At 32.3% G+C, this 24,637-nt stretch overlaps 1 protein-coding gene across 4 annotated transcripts in view; it reads left to right on the plus strand.

The window, feature by feature from the left end:
• The window catches only part of LOC100680190 (laccase-5), a 360,660-nt gene that overhangs the window by 317,682 nt on the left and 18,341 nt on the right, over positions 1-24,637 (plus strand). For 2 of the 4 annotated variants that reach the window (XM_031925148.1, XM_031925150.2), the window contains one exon: positions 7,251-7,681. The exons of 1 other annotated variant lie outside the window; for it this stretch is intronic. In XM_031925148.1, coding sequence (XP_031781008.1) covers positions 7,251-7,420 — 170 coding nt within the window. In that variant the 3' untranslated portion in view covers positions 7,421-7,681. Of the gene's footprint in view, positions 1-7,250; positions 7,683-24,637 lie in introns of those variants that run through there. One more of the 4 variants, XM_031925151.2, reaches the window with a different exon arrangement.

The following is a 24,637-nucleotide window of genomic DNA, read 5'->3' on the forward strand; positions in this document are numbered from 1 at the left end:
AATAAAACGCCATACGAAATATTTTTTGGTAAAAAACCAAATGTTGATCATTTAAAAATTTATGGCAGTCGAGTCTTTGTACGAGTACCAGAAGCGTTGCGAAAAAGCAAATGGGACGATAAAGCCCAATTAGGTGTACTAGTAGGTTATGTTGAAAATGGCTATAAAGTTCTCGTCAATGGTAGAGTTATTCATGCTAGACATGTACAAGTAGTCGAAGAAAATACAGAAATTATTTGCTTAGAAAAACTTGATGATGAAAAAGATAGAGATTTGGAAAATAGCGAATCTGAAAATGTAGAAAACAAACTAAACTCTTTTACCCATACTTCGACTCTCGAGTCAAGTAGGGGTAATGAAATAAACCTCGAAAATCGTATAGATAATTATGAAAGTAGAGAAAATGAATTAAATTTTAATATTGCTGAAAATGATAATTCAAGTTTAAAAGTACAAAGAAAATCTAATAGAAAGAAAAGTCCTGTAAATAGATACGGAAATCCTGTAACTCATTTTATATATGTAAATCATATTGATGCAAATGTACCAAATACATTCGAGGAGGCGTTAAACTCAAATGAATATAAACAATGGAAAATTGCGATGGATTCCGAAATCAATAGTCTTATGAAAAATAAAACTTGGCAAATTGTTGAAAGGCCAAAAGACAAAAAAGTCATTGATGTGAAATGGGTCTACAAAAAGAAAAACAATAATATGTATAAAGCGAGATTAGTTGTAAGAGGATTTCAACAAAAGGAATACTTAGATAATGTTTATTCACCCGTAGGAAAAATGCAAACTTTGAAAATTTTATTGTCGTACAGTTGTAAAAACAATTTATTTATAGAACAAATGGATGTAGAGACAGCTTTCTTAAACGGTGATGTAAAAACCGAGGTGTATATAAATGAACCAAAAGGTTACGAAACAGGTGACAATAAAGTTTGCAAACTGCAAAAGGCATTATACGGACTGCGAGAAAGTCCTAGAGCTTGGTACGATTGTTTTAATAAATTTATCGAAAGCTTAAATTTTGTGAGAAGTAACTACGATTACTGTCTATACGTAAATAATACGAACAAAGATTCAATATATATTTTAGTTTTTGTTGATGATCTCCTAATTTGTTGCAAAGATAAAAATAAAATAGATAAAGTTAAATCTAGTCTAATGCAAAGATTTGTGATGAAAGATTTAGGCAAAATAAGCCAATATATAGGTATTGATATAAATTATAGCGATGATAGACAAAAAATGACTTTAAGTCAAACAAAATACATTGAATCTTTAGCCACTAAATATAATTTAGAAAAAGCCAAATTATATGATACTCCAATGGAGTCAAATTTAAAACTAGATCAAGCTAGTGAAATTGATGAAAATATAAAATATAGAAACTTGATAGGAGAATTATTATACATTAGTACAGGCACAAGGCCAGATATTGCGTATAGCGTAAATTATTTAAGTCGATACCAAAGTTGCTACGACCAAACACATTATAAATATGCGTTGAGAATCCTAAAATATCTGTATAAAACTAAAGATCTAAAATTGACATATTGTGATAACTTGAAAAACGAAATATTAGATTGTATGGTAGATTCTGATTATGCAGGTGATAATGTAGATAGAAAATCTACAACAGGCTTTGTAATAAGACTTTATGGTAATGTAATTTTCTGGAAAACTCATAAACAAAGCACTGTAACCAAATGTTCAACTTTCGCAGAATATACTGCTATGTCAGAAGCAGTAACAGAAATATTGTTTGTAAAAAATTTATTAAGCGAAATGTTCAATGTAGAATTCGATAAACCAATTAATGTGTATGAGGATAACTCAGGTGCAATTGCGATTGCAAAATATGGTAACTTCACTAAAAACTCGAAGCACATTGAAGTGCAATATCATTATATTAATGAGAATTATGAAAATGGCATAATTGATATTATAAAAATAGACTCTCAATTCAATTTAGCAGATATGTTAACGAAAAGTCTAGATAAAACAAAGTTTATAGAAAATAGAAAAGCGCTAAGATTAATTTGAAATGTAATAGAAAAATGTATCGAAAATGAAAAGTTAATGCTAAAGATCAAGATTATAAACTTAAGGAGGCGTGTTGTAATATAGTAAGTATTATAATCTTGATTATTAGTACCAAAATGGTACACGTCGCGCCATCTATTGGTCAACTGCGATTTTGTACATTGAGACGAGCTCACGCGAGAGCTGACGAACCGCGCATGTCTCGCGCTATACTCTAATCGCCTATTACGTATTATATCATATTCCGTGTGTAGAGCAGACTATGCTGTACTGTACTATACACTCTCTCTCTTGACTGTAAGATTCCGATGTGAGCAGACGTGCCGCCGACTAGGCTCTCAAGCCTTTTACAATATACTTAACAATAAATTAACCTCAAGTTGTTGTTTATTGATCCAACCTTTTCATCAATTTTATCGCCAAAAATTTATAGTATTATTTATCATTCGTTGTTCTTTTGTTATATACCAAGAAGCGCAATTTTTTGAAATCGTTTTAACTCAAAAACTAAATGTCGAACCTTTCTAAAAAAACATGATTATTGAAGGTTATTAAGACTATACACTACTCAAATTTAAAGTCATGTCATGGGGTAGATCCTGAGAAAAACATCAAAAGCTGAAAAGTCGTTTTTCTGCGTGACGCAATAAATGGAGTAAAAAAGCAATAATCAACTTTAAATTTCGCATTAAGTTAGTATTATATAGCACCATGATCCTTTTCTTTGGGTTGTTTATGAAACTGGTTACTTTCAAAGATACTAAGGTTCAAAAAATTGTTTTCTCACCCTGTATACTCTGTATAACTGAACACTGTATTGCTTAGATATCAGCTTGTCTTAAATAGATTTTAATCTATACAAGCTTAATTTTCTTGTTTTTTTATACTGATTTGTAAAAAAACAAGATTTTCAGTCTTGCATGTGCGTTTTTTTCGTGGCAATTTTTCGATTATTAGCGATTATAGACACATTCCGCAAACCATCCTTATTATTACAACTCGAATACGTGTCGAAGCTATTTAAAAAAACGCTGCTAATTCTTTGGCACACAGCTTTCTTTAACAATATGTATTGCTTTAAATTTTTTTCTTTATTTCCAAAGGAAAGCTTGTAATTAGCTAGTAATTTATGAAGTTTGTGTATTTTCTTATAAAATCATTGGAAAAGTTGATAAAAGCAAATTTCTCAATATGTACCGGAAATCAAATAAAATTATCTATCTGTTGATTATGTAAATGTAATTAATTGAAAATAATTTTATCCATCAAACGAAAAAGTACAAAAACTTCATAGAATTTTGTATATATATATATATATATATATATATATATATATTATATATATATATATAATATATATATATTATATATTATATATTATTATATATATATATATATATATATATTATATATATATATATATTATATATAATATATATATATATATATATAATATATATATATATATATATATATATATATAATATATATATATATATATATTATATATATATATATATATATATATACCTACTAGGGGGTTTCCCCTGCTCGCTCCGATCGCCAACCCCCACTGTTTTACTTTTAAGATTAATTTATAAGATATTTATTTGAATAATTAAAAAATAGGTAATGAATGAAGTATGTTCCTATATCTATTTTTTCCACACCACCTATGAGGTAAATAGAAAGGCGCGTTTTTTCTCTTTTCACAGTAATATTATGTCTGAATTTATTTGATTTAAAATTTTGAATTTATATTTATTATCTCATAGAAATTTAAATAAGGTTACTATGTATTTTATTTGTAAATATTTAATACTTTTAGCATTTTTTATTCAAAATTATATGAGCTCACATGCAAGTTTCATGAAATAAAAATAGCTTTTTTTTATAAATTTTGTAACATTATTTATAAAAAGAGATGTGGTTTATCCAATAGGCCTAATCCACAAAATTTAAAATATGTATTAATTAAATTTTTGTTCAATAGTATAATTTCAAAATCATAAGATGTATTCAATGTAATACAGTACCTCATAGAAATCTAAATAAATTTCCTTGTATTTTATTCGTAAATATTTAATACATTGAGCATTTATTATTCAGTTTTATATGAGTATATAAATATTTTGTAAAATAAGAAATAAGAATTTTATAAAGTATGTGTTATAAAACTTATTTGTTTAAGTATTTTCAACTTTCGATATTGATATACGATGTATAATGTTTAGTAGATAATTTACGTATCTATCATCTTTTTTTCTAAGATTTTCAAACAACGAACTTGGATACGTTTCTTGCCTATATTTTATAGTATCTTTTAATTTCAGTAAAATGTTATTAGGTACCAATGCTAATGACTCAAAGTATATTAATTGTTCGTAATTATCGTCATGTTCTTTAATCATAGTATTTAACTCTATTATTTCGTTTTTTTCGTCTTCGTTAATTATATAATTAATATACTCATCGTTACTCGCTTCTTCTATTTGTCTATTTAATTCTTGTAAATATCTTGCATCTTCCATGTTATTTACATCAACGTAAGCACCTATTCTCGGATCCCACTCCATTTTAAATAAATGAATTTTAAAAACGTAAACTCAAATATCTGGCAAAATAGTGAAAATAATACAATGGAAAATGACAATTTTATAATTTTATCAAAGTTAATTAATTGTTAAAAATTTCTTCCCAAACAATATTAGTAATTTCTTCTTTATCAGATAATTCATTTTGTATATATATATATATATATATATATATATATATATATATATATATATTTTAATTTTTACATCGTGATAAAGCAACGTATAAATTGTCCATGATAAAATAATGGTATTTTAATATATAAACCTACATAATCAAAACTTTGTCCTTGAGATTTATTAATTGTTATTGAAAAAGCTAAAATTAAGGGAAATTGTTTTCTATAAACAATGAATGGTAACGAAGATGATTTTCCAGTATTAAGTGTGATTCTAGGTATAAAAACTTTATTTCCGCTTTTATCTCCGGTTATAATTTCAGCTTCTATATTATATTTAAAAAGTCTTGTAATTTTTAATCGTGTTCCATTACATAAGCCATCACTAATACTTAAATTTCTTATTAAAATTGTTATTGCATTAATTTTCAAGTTTAATTTATGTGGCGGAAGACGTTCTCTAATTTGGTTTAATGTTTCTGGAGGAAAATTTAATTGAATATTTTCATCAGTTTGATCTACACATTTTTCAGTTGCATAATCTATACTATAATATGTTTTCATTTCACCATCAAGTAAATTTAGTATTTTATTATTAATATGATAAATATCTTCAGTATGAGGAGCTAATATAACACAATTATCATTACAGTCAGAATCATTTATATTATTATAAATTTTTGAACATATATCATTTGTTTTCCACGAATCTGGTATTCTAATTGTAAGAGGATTAATTTTTCCATCCCCAATTTCTAACAAAAACGATGAAAATTCTTTGTTTTCTGAGCGTATATTTTTGTGTAATTTGATTATACGGACAAGAGGCCAAAGTGTAGAATATTTTATTGTGTCTTTGATTATTGAAGTTCTGAAACCATGTTTTATTACTGGTAATATTTGTCGAAAATCACCTCACAAAATAATTAATTTTCCGCCAAAGGGTGAATCATTATTACATACATCTCTCAAAGTATAATCAACTATCTCTGAAGCTTTCTTTGGAATCATTGAAGCTTCATCCCAAATAATTACATCTGCATCTCGTAATTTTCTTGTATCTGATTCTAATTTCAAAAATGCAATGTCTGTATTGTCTAAATCGATAGGAAGTCTGAAAGTTCTATGACTTGTCATACCTTTAGGTAATAAAATAGAAGCTATACCACTCCAAGCCATTGATAATATATTTTTTTCTTTTGATGTAAAATAATATATTAATAATGTTTCATATAAAAAGGTTTTACCAGAGCCACCTGAACCATCTATGAAATAAATTTTACTCACTAAAATAATTTTTATATTTTTCCCACATTTTATCTCCTGGAATATTTTCAGGCAAAAGAAACCAAGTAAAAAATTTCCTTAAATGATATGGTAACATAATACATGACATAACATAACAACTACATGCTTCTTCAAATATATTTAAAATTTGAGAATCATCTTCTACCAATCCCATAGCAGTAGCTGTTTCTTTATAAGTATTATATTTAATGTTTTCGTATGTTAACAAATCTTCAAAACATGTATATTTAATTTAAACCAGGCAGTCAAAGTTGTTTTCCAATAATTTAAAGCTTCCTTTTCTTTATTTTCTTGGTAAACAATTTTTGGTTGATTATGAGTATGAATGGCTAAACGTTCAACTTTATTACTTCTACCGCATATAGCAAATCTTTGTAAACTCCATGCAGCTTCCATAGCGCTTAAATATCGTCCATCTATATATTCTGCTAATTCATCATACGTGATTTCATTAATATCATTTTTATCATTAATATCAGTATTTTTATCATCATTATCATTAACTTTTTTTAATTTACAATAAGCTCTATCACTACCTTTATGTAAATAATCATGAGGGGCTGAGAAGGGCTGAGGGGGGGGGGGCGAATGGGTCCTTATGAGTAAAAAATAACACGTTTTTTGAAACATTTTAACGTTATTTTGAGGGGGGCGAGGGGGGGCTGATTCTCACCTCGGCTCATATATATATATATATATATCTTCCTATATTATATAGTCATTTTGGCAAGACTCCCCCCCACCACCCCTCCACCACCCCCACTACCCCCCCACCACCCCCCCACCTTGGCCCCCCCACCAAAACACGTAAAATTCTTTCATTTTTCTGTTATTTTCGAAAATCTCAAAACTTCCAGTAACAGGTTTTCTTATACAATAAGATCGATCATTTTCAACCATCCAGAACATAATTATCAGTTCATGAAAATAAAATTTTGAAGATAAAATCACACAGAAACTACAATAGGGGGTTGGCGAGCGAAGCGAGCAGGGGGGCGGAGCCCCACTAGTATATATATATATATATATACAATTCTGATATTAAAGCCATACATTATATTAAAAGAAGCTACGTGCCAAAAAATTGGCAGCGGCTTTTAGTTATTTATCATCAATAATTAATTTCACAAGTACTATGATATTGTTAAATTCTAATACATCTTTATTTTTTTAGGTTACTGGTTATTTCATTGCCATTTCTTATTCCATATTGTCATCGGTATGAATTTAATTCTACATGTCGGAACACATGCGGATTTACCACCAGTCCCGCCTAATTTTCCAACATGTGGAGACCATCTACCTCCAATTACACCACCACTGCCGATAGATACATTTCATTAATTGAAATATTAAATTGACTATTCAAGAATTATTCATTTTTAACAGACTGGGCAGAATAAAATGTATATAAAGATCTTGTAAAGAGTGAGGTCAAACGCTTGAATAGTATTATTTTTTAGTATTTCTATCTATTCAGTAACTTAACATAATGTTTGTTTACAAATTGCTTATGCATTTTGTTCTAAAAAGCAAACTTGAAGAAACTGTAGAAAGATGTATGTATGTGATTATTTGTAAATATAATTTCTTATTGGTATTTAATTTAATGGTATTTTTATTTTCTACGTGTAGTAATTATGAGTATTGTAAGTTCTATCTATTTTTCCCTATCCTTTATTCATGCTGCATATATTCCTTTTGATTATATTTTTCTAAACTATATACATACATACGTTCGTCGACGTTATTAAATATTTTTAAACATTCGATGTTACCTATAAAACTTCAAAAATTTATCAATCACTCTGTTAAAAGTAAGACATTTTATAATGATCTCTGCATGAAAATTTGAGAGTCTCCTTTTTATCAACTCGTCAACTGAGGTGGTCTGCTATCGGTAAATTAAGCAACAGTGATTCGTCACTCCGCTTTCTTAACAAAGTTACTAATGATCTACAGACTCCTCGGAGTACAATATTTCAGCGAAAAGGATCCAATCACACGGCTCTGACTTTCACACTAAAAAAGCAAGTTCGCGTGTTTTTTAAGGAACCAAGTAGGTTTTCTTCAGTTGCCTTCTAATATAGCCTAAAATGAGTACTGGAATATCAGTCAGGAGTCTGGACGAGTTTCCTAGCTACTCAAAGATGAAATGATGTGGTTTTTTTGCTACTGAGCAACGAATCCCAATCTTCATCACTCCTTAAAATATGTTTAACTCTTTATTGCAAGGTTCCAGGTCGGTATATAATAGATTTAGAATCGTGTGACTGGCTATTCAGGAAACTCTCTTTCTCCAAAGAGATTTAGGCGTCGGTTAAATCGGGAAAAAAGAATAATTACATCCACGAAGAATAATAATAATAGCACTCTCGATTTATTTACTTCAAGGTACGACAAGGTTTTCTACTAATAATGCTTTGACTGTTATTTGACGGAAAATTTACACTCGTGGTTCATCACTTGCGCAACACAATTTCGTGAACAATTAATCTTCTGGCAATTACATAATATTATCTCGTGGCTAGAACGGCTATAACTCGTCGGGGCGGCTATACCTGTTGTTGATTATTTACCGTACATTTTACTTTAAATTTCTCGGCATACACTCTTCGTCTTTCAGTACTGATGCTGCATCGTGCTGTATAAAATGACGCGAAAAGTAGACAAAACTAGCTAAGATGCGAATTATTCCGGAGGGTGTTGCTCTAACTCGATGTTTTATTGGAAAAATTGGTGTTGTCGGCTGCAAGGCCCGAAGGTGAGAGAGCGAGTTTCGTAAGGGTTTGCAGCGCGAAGGTTCGCATTGTATGACGCTCATGCACTATCATATAATTTGTTCTTTTAAGTACATTTTATAAATCATTTGGCAATCACTTTCTTACTAGAATCACACCATAGCACGTCAACATTCCACTCGAATACATACCTTTTTACAATAATTTTCATCATTCCCGGTACTCGCACTCAATCGGAATCACACACGCATGCATGAGAGCTTGTCGGTGTACCGCGAGCTGCTACAGTTCGGTTTAGCTTTCTCCTCCCGGCGGCTACCTTATTTCTTGTTCTCGGTTGGTGTCTTAGCGAGTCGCTGACTCTGGTTTATACGTGCGGCGCTAGAAGTTTAGTGGCGAGGCTGGCAGTAATATTGCGCCGTATAATGCGGCTAACGTCAGCTGCTCTCTTAATCTCTCTCAATCTATATATCTCCGTTTGAGACAGGCTGTGGCGATCCGTCTATTACTCTCTCTCTCTCTCTCTCTCTCGTATCTCCTCTCAATGCTTGTCTTTCTACAAACATTAACGAAATAAGTAACTATTCTGGTTACTTATGACGGTTTTCGACCTTATCTTCGCTTTGCTCTCTATCTTGCTTTTCTCGATTTGCGACCTAACTTGTCACCATAGGCCTTCTTTGTAGATACATCTCACTGTATCTAAAACGTTTTAACATTTTGTCAATGTAATTTTCTAGAGTTAGAGTTATCGTCTGATTTTGTCTGTTTCTGTTTATTTTAATGCCAAGGAAGCTATTTTAAATTCCAGTTTAAGTTTTAGAAAGATTTTCTCTAACTTTTTTATGTCGTTGCTGGCAACTAGTATGTCGTCGACATACAATAACATTATTAGTTGCTTGTCATTCTCATGCCAAGTAAAGAGATAGGGCTCGGAGTCATGAGACGGTATTCATATTTTAATTACCACTTCCGTAAACCTTTCATATCATTTTTTCGGACTCATCTTCAGACCATCTAAAGCACGATGTATTTTACAAACTTGATCTTGTCTGGTTTCAGGTGAACAGTTGATACCCTCGGGTATTACCATAAAAATCTTACTGTTGATTGTTCCATTCAGAAAAGCAGTTTTGACATTAAGCTGCCGTACTTCGAGGTCGAGTTTGTTTATTACAGCTCGTACTGATCTGATTAGTTATAGACGGGATACAAGTACATATGTTTCCATTAACTTGTATTGTTTTTGATCTTTAAAACCCCTTATTACAAGTCGAGCTTTATATTTATTTTCGTTATTTAATCCGACTTGTGTTTTTAATACCCATCTTGAATCAATGATGTTAGTCTTTTTCCTGCTTGAATCAAAGGTCTGTCGACAATTGTTCAAACTTTGTTTTTCTCCATTGAGTTTAATTCACTTCTAATGGCTTTTCAGCATTCAAGCTTGTTCACAGCGCTAATGGCTTCCTTATAAGAGTTTGGATCACGCTATACGGTTACAATGAATACATTTATTCCGTCGTTTTCCAGCAAGTTCAATTCTGACTCAAGCAAATATGATTCTGATGGTAATTTAACTTGTTTTTCTTTCCTTGGGCATCCTTGCTTCCGGTTTTCTCGTTCCGTTTCAGAGATCGAAACCTCGTTTTCTTCGTCAAACTTAACATGTTTCTTAATTTATTTCTTCCATCGGATTAGTCTAGTCCTTAATGCTACGTTTATTGTATTTGTCGCCATATACAAGTTTTTCGTTCAATTGAAGTTTCGTTAAAATTTTTGTTAGGGTGGTATCATCTCATTCGAACTATGAGGAGCTCTATTATAAAAATAGACTGCTGTATTCAAAGCAAGGTCCCATATATTCTCAGGAAGGCGTATATCATACATGAGGGCTCTCGTCTTTTTCTGGATGGTCCGGTTAAATTGTTCAGACACACTGTTGTGCTCGGGTGTATCAGGGCTAGCCAATTGTAGCTCGGCTTCAAACTAATTGCATCTAATGTATCAGAATTTACCATCATATATATGCTAATAAATTTCTCAAGTTTCCAGGCAGTGACATGATTCACTTTTGTGTTTTATTGGGTGCGCCATCGCGAGTCGCAAATAATCATCGATAAATACAGATTTATATCTTTGGGTGTGTTGCAGGGCTAATCATTCCCATCGTGTCTACATGAACAATTTGCAAAGGTTTACTCGCTCTCTGTCTAGTCGAACTAAAAGGTAGTTTATTGAATTTCGATACAATACAAACTTTGCACTCTAGTACAGAGTCATTAAACTTAATTTTCTTTAGATTTTTTAGATTCGGGAACCTCTTTTGGGATTTTTTCAAATTTTTCAAAGCAGCGTGTCCCAATCAGCATTGCTTTATTGGTGTAAGACAAATTGTTGATTTTACTGATATTAGATTCAAATGTAATCCACCAATCTATTCATTTATGTTACTTATTTTTCTATCTCTCAAAGTGTTTTTAAAATTTGAATAGCTAGAGCATAGCTCGTTGCTATCTGATTCAATATTTGCATCACTATCAATTTACATTAGTTCATCAACCTTAATGTTTTCATCAACTTCAAAATTCTCAAACTTGTTTTGTTCATGAGTGACATCCTTATTTTTAGCCTTTGTTTTATCCTTAGACTTATTTTTTTTTTATTGAACACAACACTTGTAAGAGGATATTCAAGACGCCTTATGGCAATATATGCAACAACCCTATTTGATATGCTATTATCGTTTTCATTACTTCCAGAATTATTTGTTTCTAACTCTATTACCCAATAAGGTTGCTTATATATTCCAGAAACAAAAGTCGTTTTGGATACTGGATCAAAAATATCGATTCGTTTGTTATCCAAATAGATACCCAAACCCTTATCAACGAATTTTCTTAATGACAACAAATTTCCCAACGACGATTTAGCATAAATTACATTGTTCAAATTTAAGAAATAGTCTCTATTTGTGTAACCAGAAACGTTACACGCTCCCTCTGATTTTATAATCGCTGAATCATCGTCATTTGTGCATTTAATATCAAGCCTTTTGGTATTATCAAATGTATTAAAAATCAATTTAGAATTGTTTATGTACTCCAATTCACCTAAGTCTGTCTTAGGTGAATTGGAGCAATTGGAGTGCAGCATTGGAGTGTTCTGTCTACCTCTTCCTCGATATCTGCTCCGGGCTTAATCTCTATGAAACTTAGTTTTCTTTGGTTCGCTACCTTTGGGTGCTGACGGATTACTCCGTTTGGTACCAGGAGTGTAGCCACCACGTTTACCCCCCATAAGAATTAGATGAATCATACCTTCTTTGAGTTTCGTTTTCCTGCAAGATCTTTTCCAGCTGTATGTCAGAGTATGGACACTCTGCTTGAACATGTCCTTCGTATCTCTTGCATCTAAAGCACATTTTACCGCTCCTCCTACACTCTATCTTCTAGTGGTCTTTGTTGCCACAGTTTTAGCACAATACCCCAAGATGAGATACGTGATAGGATTTTGTTTCTGTGTCGTTTCTCTGTCCACCTGAGTCGTTTTGTTTTATTCAAGCTCATTACTTTTGCATAATATAATCCTTAAGTTGATTTATTGTTGACAATTTACCTGTCGTGTTTTTATTTTAAAAATTAGGCTTTTCGACTTTAGGCAAATGTACAGCAATAGCATCAATGAATGCATCTCTCATCTCCACTTCAAATAAAGGAGGTGTATCGGGCAGTTTATTGCACGTTCGAACTATTTTATCAAATCCATCCCAGAAGGCAAATGCTTTTTCTCTTTTTGGGAATTATATTGGATGCTTTGCAACTCTTTTCTCATAGTTGTAGTCGTTACACTAACTTCGTTTCGTTTAATGCGTTTAATTCCATCAAGTTATTTAACAGGATCGCGTATGTCTGATACTTTTTAATGTTATGTCGATTCTATTTATGATAATGTCTCGAACCCGTATTTCATCTTTTTCCAGCTTCGCCTGATCAAACATGCGTGTTAGCTTAACTGTTGAATCAATTACATAGAGCAAGTCAGAAAGTCAGTTGTGAATTTAAAAAGTTCAAAAGGGTGTTTGCATTTAAGCTTTGCGTTAGTTTAAATTCCCTCCGGATAGTTCTATCTCGACTAGTTGCTTTAATTCGAGTTTTATCTTTAATCTTTCCAATGCTCTTAGTTGTATTGATTTTGTCAATCTCATCTCGGACTGATTGTGTTACAAAATCTTTACTCACATGCGCCTTTTTGCTTGCTTAATTTAAAGGTAAGTTTCCGTTTGGTTTAGTTTCTGAAGTTCCAGCATTTTTCTCACTCGAGCTGAAAAGATTGATGTCGAGCAAGAAATCCACCGGTCGTCTCCACAGCCAGAAACTCCTCCCACGTCGTCGAGACGCCTTCATACGTTGAACCCGTGCCTCACAAGTTGAGCTCTATAAATCGGCGAACTTTGAATACTGCACTCGCGAGTTTTCTCACCAAGCACACGAAACGTCCAGCAAGGCCTCATGCGCGAAGTTGAAGCATGCTGGGCCTACAACCTGTTGATACTACTGTTCTTGCTAGTGAATGCTCAGGTGAAAGAACTCGAATACGGAATTTACCTTTGTAACACTGTTTATTAATGAAGAAAATCGAACTAATGATCTATTTATGATCGTACAAATAATCAAGATGGCTAAATAAATGATAAGTAATTAAAAAACTGTGAAAACTAAGGAGCGCGTGCTGATCGCTTGAAAACTCGCAACGAAGTGAGCGCCGACGACGCTGCAGAGAGACGTGAAGAGGGGAGAGAATGGCCTCATACGTTGCGTGCGTCTGACTTTCTTCACGAGCCGAATGCTGCTTGCTGACACTCAACAATAATATAGTAATATAATATATTGACTTAGTAATAAGTGATCGACAACAGCCTCATGAAACACATCCGCTTACATCGGAGTTCAGAGGCAAAAAGGAAACACGAGAGCGTTACTTAGTTTTAGCAGTTCTTGTGGTTACATGATATTTACTCACATACCATAGGAGGGGAGGCGCGCACTATGGTCTATTACATATTAAACTTGGTTAAACTTGGCAATATAAATTAACAAAGATCATAACATTTACTAAATATTACAACACGCCTACTTCAGTTTATATTCTTGATCTTATACAAACATATTTGTTTAAACAATTATTTTGAATATAGCATTTCAAATTAATTTTAAACCTTTTCTAATTTTTAGAAACTTTGTTTTATCCAGACTCTTTATAAAGATGTCTGCTAAATTACATTTTAAGTCAACTTTTACAATATCTACTTCGCCCGTTTCGTAGCTTTCGTTTATGTAGTGATATTGCACTTCAATGTGCTTTAAGTTTGGAGTAAAATTTCCGAATTTTACGATCGCGATTGCTCCAGAATTATTTTCGTACATAGTTGTTGATTCATTTAAATTTACATCGAATGATTCGCTCAATAAATTTCTTACAAACAGTTTTTCGGAGACTGCCTCTGACAATGATACATACTCTGCAAAAGTTGAACATTTTGTTACCGCACCTTGTTTGTGGATTTTCCAAAAGATTACATAACCAAATAATCTAATTACGTATCCGGTTGTGGATTATCTATTTACATTATCACCTGCGGAATCAGAATCTACCATACAATCTAGTATCACGCTATTTACATGATCACAATATGTTATTTTCAAGTCTTTAGTCTTGTACAAATATTTTAAGACTCGAATCGCATACTTATAGTGAGTTTGATCATAACAACTTTGATATTGACTAAAATAATTTACGCTGTACGATATATCTGGCCTTGTGCCTAAGCTTATATATAGCAATTCTCCTATCAAGTTTCGGTACTTTATTCGTTTATCTACTTGACTAGCTTGATCTAATTTAAGATTAGTCTCCATTGCAGTATTATATAATTTTGCATTTTCTAGATTGTATTTCGCCGCTAAAGATTCAATATATTTAGTTTGACTTAATGTCATTTTACTTCTATCATCACTATAGTTCATATCTATGGCTATATCAGCCTATATATTGGCTTATCTTGCCTAAATCTTTCATTGCAAATCTTTGACTAGCTTTTACTTGGTTTATTATATGTTTATTTTGGGACAAATCAGGAGATCATCTACAAATACTAATATATATATATATATATATATATATATATATATATATATATATATATATATTAAAATTAAAATTTCGTGGTACAATATAAAAGACAAAAAAAAATAACGTTATAATAGGCAAAATATAAATGTTTATTTTGTCTTTTATATTACAGTGCCTTTAAGTTTCAAATCCATTTCAATCGATTTATTTTAAAATTATGCGGGCTTTTCAAATGTCAATTGAAAATAAAAATTTCGCGCTATAATATAAAAGACAAAATGAACATTTATATTTTGTCTATTATAACGTTATTTTTTTTGTCTTTTATATTGTACCACGAAATTTTTATTTTTAAATTGACATTTGAAAAGCTTGCATAATTAAAAAAAAAATGAACTGAAACAGATTTGAAAATTAAAGGCACTAACTGAAATGGCGGATGTGTTGTATCGATTATTATTTTTAGACTTTGAAACTTATAGTGTTTAAATAAAATAACAATATATATTTTTTGAGTTCCAAATACTTGCGTATAATAATTATTAGAAAAATACATTATTTAACGTACATGACTACTTATTCTAGGGGATCTCGTGACGATCATATTTGGAGAGTTGAAAATATACTAAATGAAAGCATTGTAGAGTGCATTACTTCGATTGAACGTAAATGCATGTTTTTACATGTTGATGATAACAAACAATATATATTTGTAATGCCAAATATATTCCCTACTGAAAAAAATCAGATGACAATCACCTGATAATCAGCTGATAAACAGCTGATAATCATGCCAAAACGTCAGCTGATTATCAGGTGATTTCGGCTCAGTATTTTTAATAAAGCTGATAGTTGTAAATATGCGTTTATGTGAGATAAAATGTTGATGATAATCAGGTGATAATTAGGTGATAATCATTCAAAACCTTTAATATATTTATTATAAGTTGTTTAAAATAAGTAGGACCATCAGGATGATAACACGAAAACTCTGGCTGTGAGCTCCAATATTTTTGTATTTCAATAAATTAATTTAAACAAATTTTTTTTAATTGTTAAAAAATCAAGTACTGGCCCTCATTATTTGAAATTTATAAAATTTACTTATTTTAAACAACTTATAATAAATATATTAAAGGTTACAAATTTTGAATGATTATCACCTGATTATCATCAACACTTTATCTCACATAAACGCATATTTATAACTATCAGCTTTATTAAAAATACTGAGCCGAAATCACCTGATAATCAGCTGACGTTTTGGCATGATTATCAGCTGATTATCAGTTGATTGTCATCTGATATTTTTCTGTAGTGTTTGATATACAATAAAATATTTTTTATTAAATTAACAGTGATGAACAGTGAAAACATCCAAAATATATGTGCTATTTTTATTTGCACCTTTATGAAACCCATTATTGTTTTCCATTTCATTTATACTATTGATCATGAAGATTTTTATAAACAATATCCATGTGCATAGCAAATTATTTATGTAAAATCGAAAATACGTATCTATGGTTCCTAAGTTTTTCAAATCGCAGAACATCATTTTCTTAGTCGCAATAAACTATTTATAAAATAAACTACAGTTTGTGGACGTTTTTATTTTATACGGATTCAAACTGACAGAAACGGATTAAAAATCGCGTTCGTTTTTTATATATATGGTTTGTAACGGATTATAACTTTTTAATTATTGTATTGTAATCATCCGTATCAAACCATAACAGTACAATTAGAACACCATTATATATGTGTATATATATATATATATATATATATATATATATATATATATATATATATATATATACGCACACCATATAGTGTTCTATGACTGTTACAGTAAAAAATAGATTAATATGGATTGGAACGTATTGAATAAATCCGTTTCGTTTCAAACCATAACAGTAAATCAAAATTTATTCAATCCATTACAATCCGTTATACATGTCATCATATATAACGACGTATATAACGGATCTTAACGGATTCGTAACTTGAATTGGATTCGAATCAATTAGGTAACCTAAACGGATTGATACGGATTGGTAACGTTTATTTTTTTTTATTTTTTGTATGTTACGGATTGAAACGGATTTAAGGAATCCGTTCCAATCTTTTTTTTACGGAGGGTTATTGCCTCCTGTTTCATAACCTTTAGGTTTGTTGATATATACTTCTGTTTAACATAGCCATTTAAAAAGGCTGTTTTAGCATCTATTTGTTCTATGTGTAAATTTTTTTTACAGCTGTATGACAATAAATATGTCAAAGTTTGCATTTTGCCTACTAGCGAATAAAAATTATCAATGTATTCTTTTTATTGCAAACCTCTCGCAACTAGTCTCGCTTTATATACATTATTGTTTCACCTTTATTAACCCATTAAACATCAATAACCTTTTTATCTTTTGATCTTTCAACAATTTTCTGAGTATTATTTTTCTTTCGACTATTTATTTCAGAGTCCACCGCAATTTGCCATTGTTTAATAAAAGTTTCCATTGCTTCTGGAACTCTTACAAAGACTCGACTTCCATAAATTTTCAAATGTCAACGTTGGGTTTGGTACCAAGCAATATTTCATAAGGAGTTTAGTTCTCCGCTATATTATCAATTGTACGATTCTTTAGATAAGCAACAGTTTTCATAATTTTTGCCCAGTACCGCCTGTGTATTTTTACTTCACGCACTAAGGGGCTGTCGTCCCAAAAGTTTCGCAAATCCGCCACGGGGTATTTTGTATTTCCAAACTTCTAGAAAAACAGAAAGTCCGATCGAATTTTTCTTTCGGTAGAACGATTCATTAAACTTAAGACTACGGCGCTACAGACTCTGTTTTTCATTTGCAAACTTTATTCAAAAAGTTTTAAGTAATAGAAAAACAGTGTTTTTTGGGACGACATCCCCTTAAGCATCTACCTATGTCCATAGCTGACCTATTGTATCTTTCCGCCATTTTATTCAGTTCAGGGACGTACGGTGGACATGTTACTAGTTTTATTTCTTTAGACTTTACAAAATCGTGTGTATATATATATATATATATATATATATATATATTTATTTATTTGGTGAAGGTAAACATGATGCCTAATAGAATTTTTTATGCATGTTCCCTGTTACAAAATATTCGTTGAGATAATGTTAATGTGGAAGATCTATTCCGTTTTCAATTAATTCCTGTTGCTCCTCCTGAGCCAGTTTCTTGAACCAAAAGATGTTGTGTACTTTATGCAATTTCGTATACATGTTGTTGATGATGCAGTGTATGTCTCAATATTGCAACTCTTCGCGAGTTTGCATAGCAACAATGATCGTATGCAAAATTGAATGCTGATCAAGATCAGACCATTCAACTGGCACGCGCACTCTTGGAAGTATGTACATATACTCCAGGTCGTTCTCCATGATTCTGTAAAAAAAAGCATGGAGAACTAGTAAGTGTTATAGTAAAAGTATTCAATTTAAATAGATAGAGATAGATAGATAGAATATTATTTCATTTACTTCATAAGTCGTTTTTAATAGATGGATTAAGATTTATTCACATCAACATTAGAAAGCTTTTGAATTAAAATTTATAGTGAAAGTATAATTAAAGATATAGTGTATATCTTTAATTATACCTAATTATAAAAGAAAGTATAATTAAAGTATAGTCAAAGTATAATTAGTTCTCAGAAAAGAAAAGGGAAAATGTTTTAAGGTTTTTTTCTCTCTTTTCTCACCACACAACCTGCCTCGGGAAGACCGATACAGATAAATCAATATTGTTGATCACCGCCGAGGGACAACATCAGATAGAGAAAAACCATTTTCTCTGTAAATATTGTTAAATAGATTGAAATATTAATAAATAAACCAATCTATGTTGGGCTCTGTGTTTTGGATTTATCAAAAACTTTAATGTATGACTTTCATTACAATTACGCGAAGCGAGAATTTGGTGAAAAATATAAATTACTTTATACAGATACTGACAGTTTTATATATGAAATTAGCTTGTGAATATGTGAAAATAGCTTGTGGAGATATTTATGAATTTATGAAACGAGATACTCAGAAGTTTGATGCTTCCGATTATCCTCCTGAAAATATTTTTAGAATGGCTCATTGTAAATAAGAAAATTGTCGGCTTAATGAAAGATGAATGTTGTGGACAAATCATGACTGAATTTGTAGGATTACCTAGCAAAATGTATAAAAAAAATAGAGGTGTTAAAAGCAGTGTTGTTGACAAGACAATTACTTTTGATGATTATGTCAAGTGCTTAAAAGATTATTCCACGCAGTATAGACAGCAATGTATCATTCAATCGAAATCTTATAGAGTGCAAACTGTTAAACAAACGAAACTAACACTAAGCGATATTTAATTCCAGGAAAAACGGATACGCTTCCCCGGGGGCGTTATCAAATATTGAATGAAAATTAATCATGTATAAATATTGTAGAATAAATTTATTTTCATATAGCCATTACAAATCTGATTTATTTATCCAATTATTGTGCTATTCATCAAATCCTAACCATTTTACATAAAACTGATTGCCACGCTTTTTCAATACTTTCTTCACAAGATGAATATCTGGATATTTATCTTTAAGGAGTTCTTGCTCGTAAAAACCACCAGCGATAGGTTGATTTTGATAATCCTTCATTTTGTACGTGTATAGTGGGTACGTTGGTATAACTTGACTAATGGTAAAAATCTCTGTCGACCAGTTGGGTGTATAACCATTTTCAAATACTTGCTTCATTTTGCTCACTCTTACCTTATCTCCAACCCTGAATTCAGCTTTTTTTCTGTTTTCTTGACTGATTCGAAAGAAATGTTTCAAAACTTTAGCTTCATTCTTCCTGTTGACATCTTTAGGTTTCATACCGATGGTGCGGTGTTTGCTGTTATTGTACGCCGTTAATAAATCAGGTAAGATATCAAGCCATTTATATTTGCCTCGTAAACTAAAGTGCATCTACATCTTATTCTTAAGTGTGCGATTGAAACGCTACTAAAGATAGCTCTCTCCGTTGCCTATACAAGGACCCGTATGAGCTATCCGAGCTCACTAGCCGAAGCGCAACTTAAGCGTCTAGTCCCTGCTCTTGAGCAACTTATGCCTTGAGCAGGTAAAAGAATATTTTCGAATATTTCTCAAACTTGATGATAATTGAATAACGCAACTAACGCGTATTAGTTAGCGAAAAATAAAATAATTTTAAATCATTTGTATATCGTGATCTAAAGCCAATAACGCAAAATAAAACGTATTGAATTATAACTAGATTGTATAATCAAAGCGAACATATAAAATTCTCTGTTATCAAGAATACATTGCAATTTACGCAATATTCTATCTTAAAAGACTACTGATAGAATATATTTTGTTTATTTGAAAGAAATAACATACTTTAATTATTGAAATAACTTTCCACTACCTGGTATCCCGGACCTATTACATATTGTAAGAATATACTATTATATAGAATCAAATTTCTATTTGTGATCTGCTGTCAGAATCCAGACACAGATCAGTAAATGATCATTGCTCTTCTCAAAAAACTAAAATCTTATACACGCACAAGACCAAGAAGAGTCGTGACCGTTTTAAACGTTGAAGGGGTGCTGAGGTTACTGCATCGTTCAGCTCCAGGGGTTCTGCTACGTTAGACAATATTTTGCTTCCAATGTCGTAGTGCGTATCGGCAGTTAGTTTATAGCCAACATCAGAAGGGTCACGACGAATTTTAGAGTGATTCGATTGACGTCCAAACACATCGACGCTCATCTGGCTACTGACTTTAACATGTTTGTAACTAAAGTTAATATATAACCTTAGCTTCCCGCAACGCTTAAACAATGAACTGAATTTCATTAAGATGGCTATTATTACCAGCTAATCGTTCAGCCATGAGCAAACGTAGACAATCAACTAGTTCATTAGGATCATCCCAGTATATATAGTCCATAATAGTTCCTTTTCTTGCAATTTTATATTGAGGTAGTAGCCCACTACCAGACTTTGCTTGGCTTTGGACTTAAAAAAGTGGAGCAATGGTGGTATCATATTTCTTACTGTTTTGTTGGCGCATAGGCTAGTTGTAACTATAATGTTTTCTGTGTGCATTGGTAGCTTCAAGAATCTTTTTATAATTTAGGATACAGTCTAAAAAGCAGCTCTTGCAGTCCTTCAGTTTTCGGATATTTAAAACAGTAACATTATTTTTGGTGATTTCTATAGGTAAATCGCCAATCTTAAGTATTTGATCCTCTTGACGAATTCCAAACATCTGATAGAGATATCGTTGACGATTTTGTTTCAACGACAGCAAATACTTGTTATTCATTTTAGTGTCTTTCTCATCCTTCTCATGGCGGTTTTTTTAACGATAGCAAATGCTTGTTTTTTATTTTACTGTCTTTCTCGACCTTCTCGTTCTCACTATCCTCTTTAGCACTTCCAAATGAAGTATCAGCTGTTTAATTGAGAAGCGTATCATCCTCATTTCCTTCCTCATCATCATCATCAAAATCATCGTCGTAACTTTTTTACTTTTTTTAACTCTTGTTTAATATTTGGCTTAATTTTTTCTTTCACTCTCACCAGTTTCTCTAGTGGATCTACAATTGGCTTAAAAGTCTCGCCAAGAGCTTTTTCCATGCTAGCTTTACCTTGTTTTAATAATCTATGTTTACGTATAATTGCTTCTCTAGCTTTCGTAATTTTTCTGAAGAATTCCTTTTTTTACGCCATGTTGACTCTGTGGCAAATCACAGTCTACTGCAACTACTCACACCTGCTATACGTTATATATTCGTGGCAAAGCAATCAAAACCTTTTCTATATCGTCCATCATTGATGGGTCGCTCCTTATCGATAAAAAGAAATCCATGTTTACCATCTTTCCAGCATGATAAATATAAAGCTTTGAAGTTTGTACATGTCATATCAGAATTCACATGGTAATCGTATATGTGTTTAAGATTTACATTGTCTTGACGAAAAGCTACTAGCACATTGACGTTATCGCGAACTAAATTTTTTGGTACGTAAGCGTATCATTGACAGAGATAGAAACAGTCTACGTTTTTATGTCTTCCCATACAAAAGAAAGCTCTGATGTTGTCCTAACTTTCACAGCCGACGTCGTCGAAAACCATAATTACATGAGGCAGTATGTCGTCAGGCGCCACAACGGTATCATGTTCACTGAAAGGGAAGTACCGTATGCTAGATAAAGGTTGCAAAAGCTGCTCGAGAAATGTATACTTGGGCTGTTTTAGCGACTTTGAATAGATGTATACGTTCTTAAACTTTAGTCCATTGGGACGCGTTATGAGAGCGAGCAGTGTATTGATTTTACCACAATTTGATGGTCCACAAAATACTTCCCGAATATTGTCAGGCAGTAGTTCTCCGTGAAGTTTTTGCACTTTCTTCTGCTCTGCTAGGGTATCAAAAATCGACACTGATAGCTTGATATTTTGTTGCTGGAAATCCATGTGAACGCTTCATCAGCAGGAGAGCAACTATTGCTGTAGCTATAAAAAGCGCGTTTATAATGTATTAAGATCAGTCGAGAGCTGTCCTCTCATACGTCATGATCGTACATATGCAGCAACAGCAGAAAGGTCGTAGTTTATTAAATACGCTTATAAACAAGCTTCCAGTAGAGCTGCATCTTCCAGGATATCAGTACTGCGGACCTGGTACTAAACTAGCAAAGCGATTAGCACGTGGAGATCCTGGAATCAATACTCTTGATAGAGCTTGCAAAGAGCACGATATTGCCTACTCACAGAATCGAGAAAACGTTGAAGCAAGAAACGCTGCAGATAAGATTTTGGTTGCAAAAGCGTGGTAGTGAGTCCAGGCGGCACACGCAGGAGTTGAACGACAGCTTGAAGCCAGTCAGAGGCACAACAAAACGATGGAAGTTATTGCGCTCGGTGGTAAGGATCTCTATTTGAAACCTTATGAAAAGGGCTATGGTATCTCAAACGTGGGCAAGGCTTGAGGAAAAAAAAATTTCAAATTGCCACAACGTGCATTAACTGACGCCGATCTTCTCAAATATGCCCGCATCCTAAAAATTCCACATTTTCGGGGTCTTTATATGCGAAATGCACTACCAGCCAGTATGGCACGCACTAGGTCTCCTATCAAAAACGAGGCAACTATGTAGTGTATTTTGACAGTTTTGGAGATTTACAACTACCTCAAGATCTTATACAGTATCTAAACGTGAGCAGGGTCGAGTACAGGAGCATTATCAAAACAGTATCAGGAGCATTATCAAAACTATAATACCTACAACTGTGGCCATCTTTGCTTAAAATTTCTTCTGAATGATATATAAGTGTTTCTAATGTATTAGCTATAGTCAGTTTGAATCGAGTAGTCATGGAAGAATATTCGCTGACACTGAGCCTGTCTGGAACTTCATCTGTACTGGAAGCTCAATATTTCCCAACGCTTAAACTTTCTCCTAACAAAAACTACGTTCTCGGACTTGTAGAGTTGTTGACATTCAATTCAATACCTAATATCGATATAGGCAATAACAAGTTTTACGTGGGAGAAGAAGTGATAATTCTGCCTACAGGCAGCTACGAAATTGAAGACATCGAGAAAAGCCTGAAAGAGGCGCTCACACCAAAAGGCATAACACTCAAACTCAAGCAAAACAACAACACCCTTCGTTGCATGATCAGGTGTAATCGATCAATTGATTTCCAGTCAGAAGATTCTATTGGTAAATTGTTGGGGTTCGCGAGTCGTGAATTGTTACCAAATACTGATCGCGAATCCGACTTGCCAGTAACCATTCTCATTCTCAAAGTTAACGCTTTACGCGTTGAGTGTAATATTACTTCTGGAGCATACATTAATGAGCATAAGGTGCACACCATACACGAATTCTTTTCAGTTGTCTCACCAAGCTACAAGATTATTGAAGTGCAATTGCCTATTATTTACCTACCAGTCACTGTTAAGACTATAAATAACTTGCAGCTGCACTTCGCCGATCAAAACGGTCATTTAGTTCATTTTCGTGGTGAAGTCATAACAATTAGATTACACATCGAATAGGTCTAAGCATCATGGGTATTGTATACAATACTAAAGTAGGTAAAGGCTATAATAGTAACTTACCATGCCGTCGAGCAGTGAGTCGTATCAGACATACAGTTCCTGAAAAGTTTAGGTCTAAAAGTTGTCCTCAGAAAAAAATAAGTTGCGTAATATTTTGCTGCTTTCAACGAAATGGAAGAGGTGCTAAGCATACAGTCACCAGTCGTATTTGACGGATCTATTGCGCATTACGAGATTCATGCGAATGAGCCCTATACTTTATCAAATTTCAACAACAGTGATAAAATTCGCATTAGTATACAACATCAAGATCTATGTGTCCTATCATCAAGCAGTCCATTACATATATGCGGACAATTGCAAAAACCAGATAGGACTGCCCTCACAGATACAACGTTTGTAAACAACGCTATATGTCATCTATATTAGGAAATTCGGTACGAACTCAACGGCATAGAAATTGATCAATGCAAGAATGTGGGCTTGACAAGTCTCATAAAAAAATTCGTATCATTTAATCCTAGTCAGAGCTCAGCGATTGAAAATGCCAGCTGGCTCGACATCGCAGAGACTCA

Source organism: Nasonia vitripennis, assembly GCF_009193385.2.
Source record: "Nasonia vitripennis strain AsymCx chromosome 2 unlocalized genomic scaffold, Nvit_psr_1.1 chr2_random0005, whole genome shotgun sequence".
NCBI lineage: Eukaryota > Metazoa > Arthropoda > Insecta > Hymenoptera > Pteromalidae > Nasonia > Nasonia vitripennis.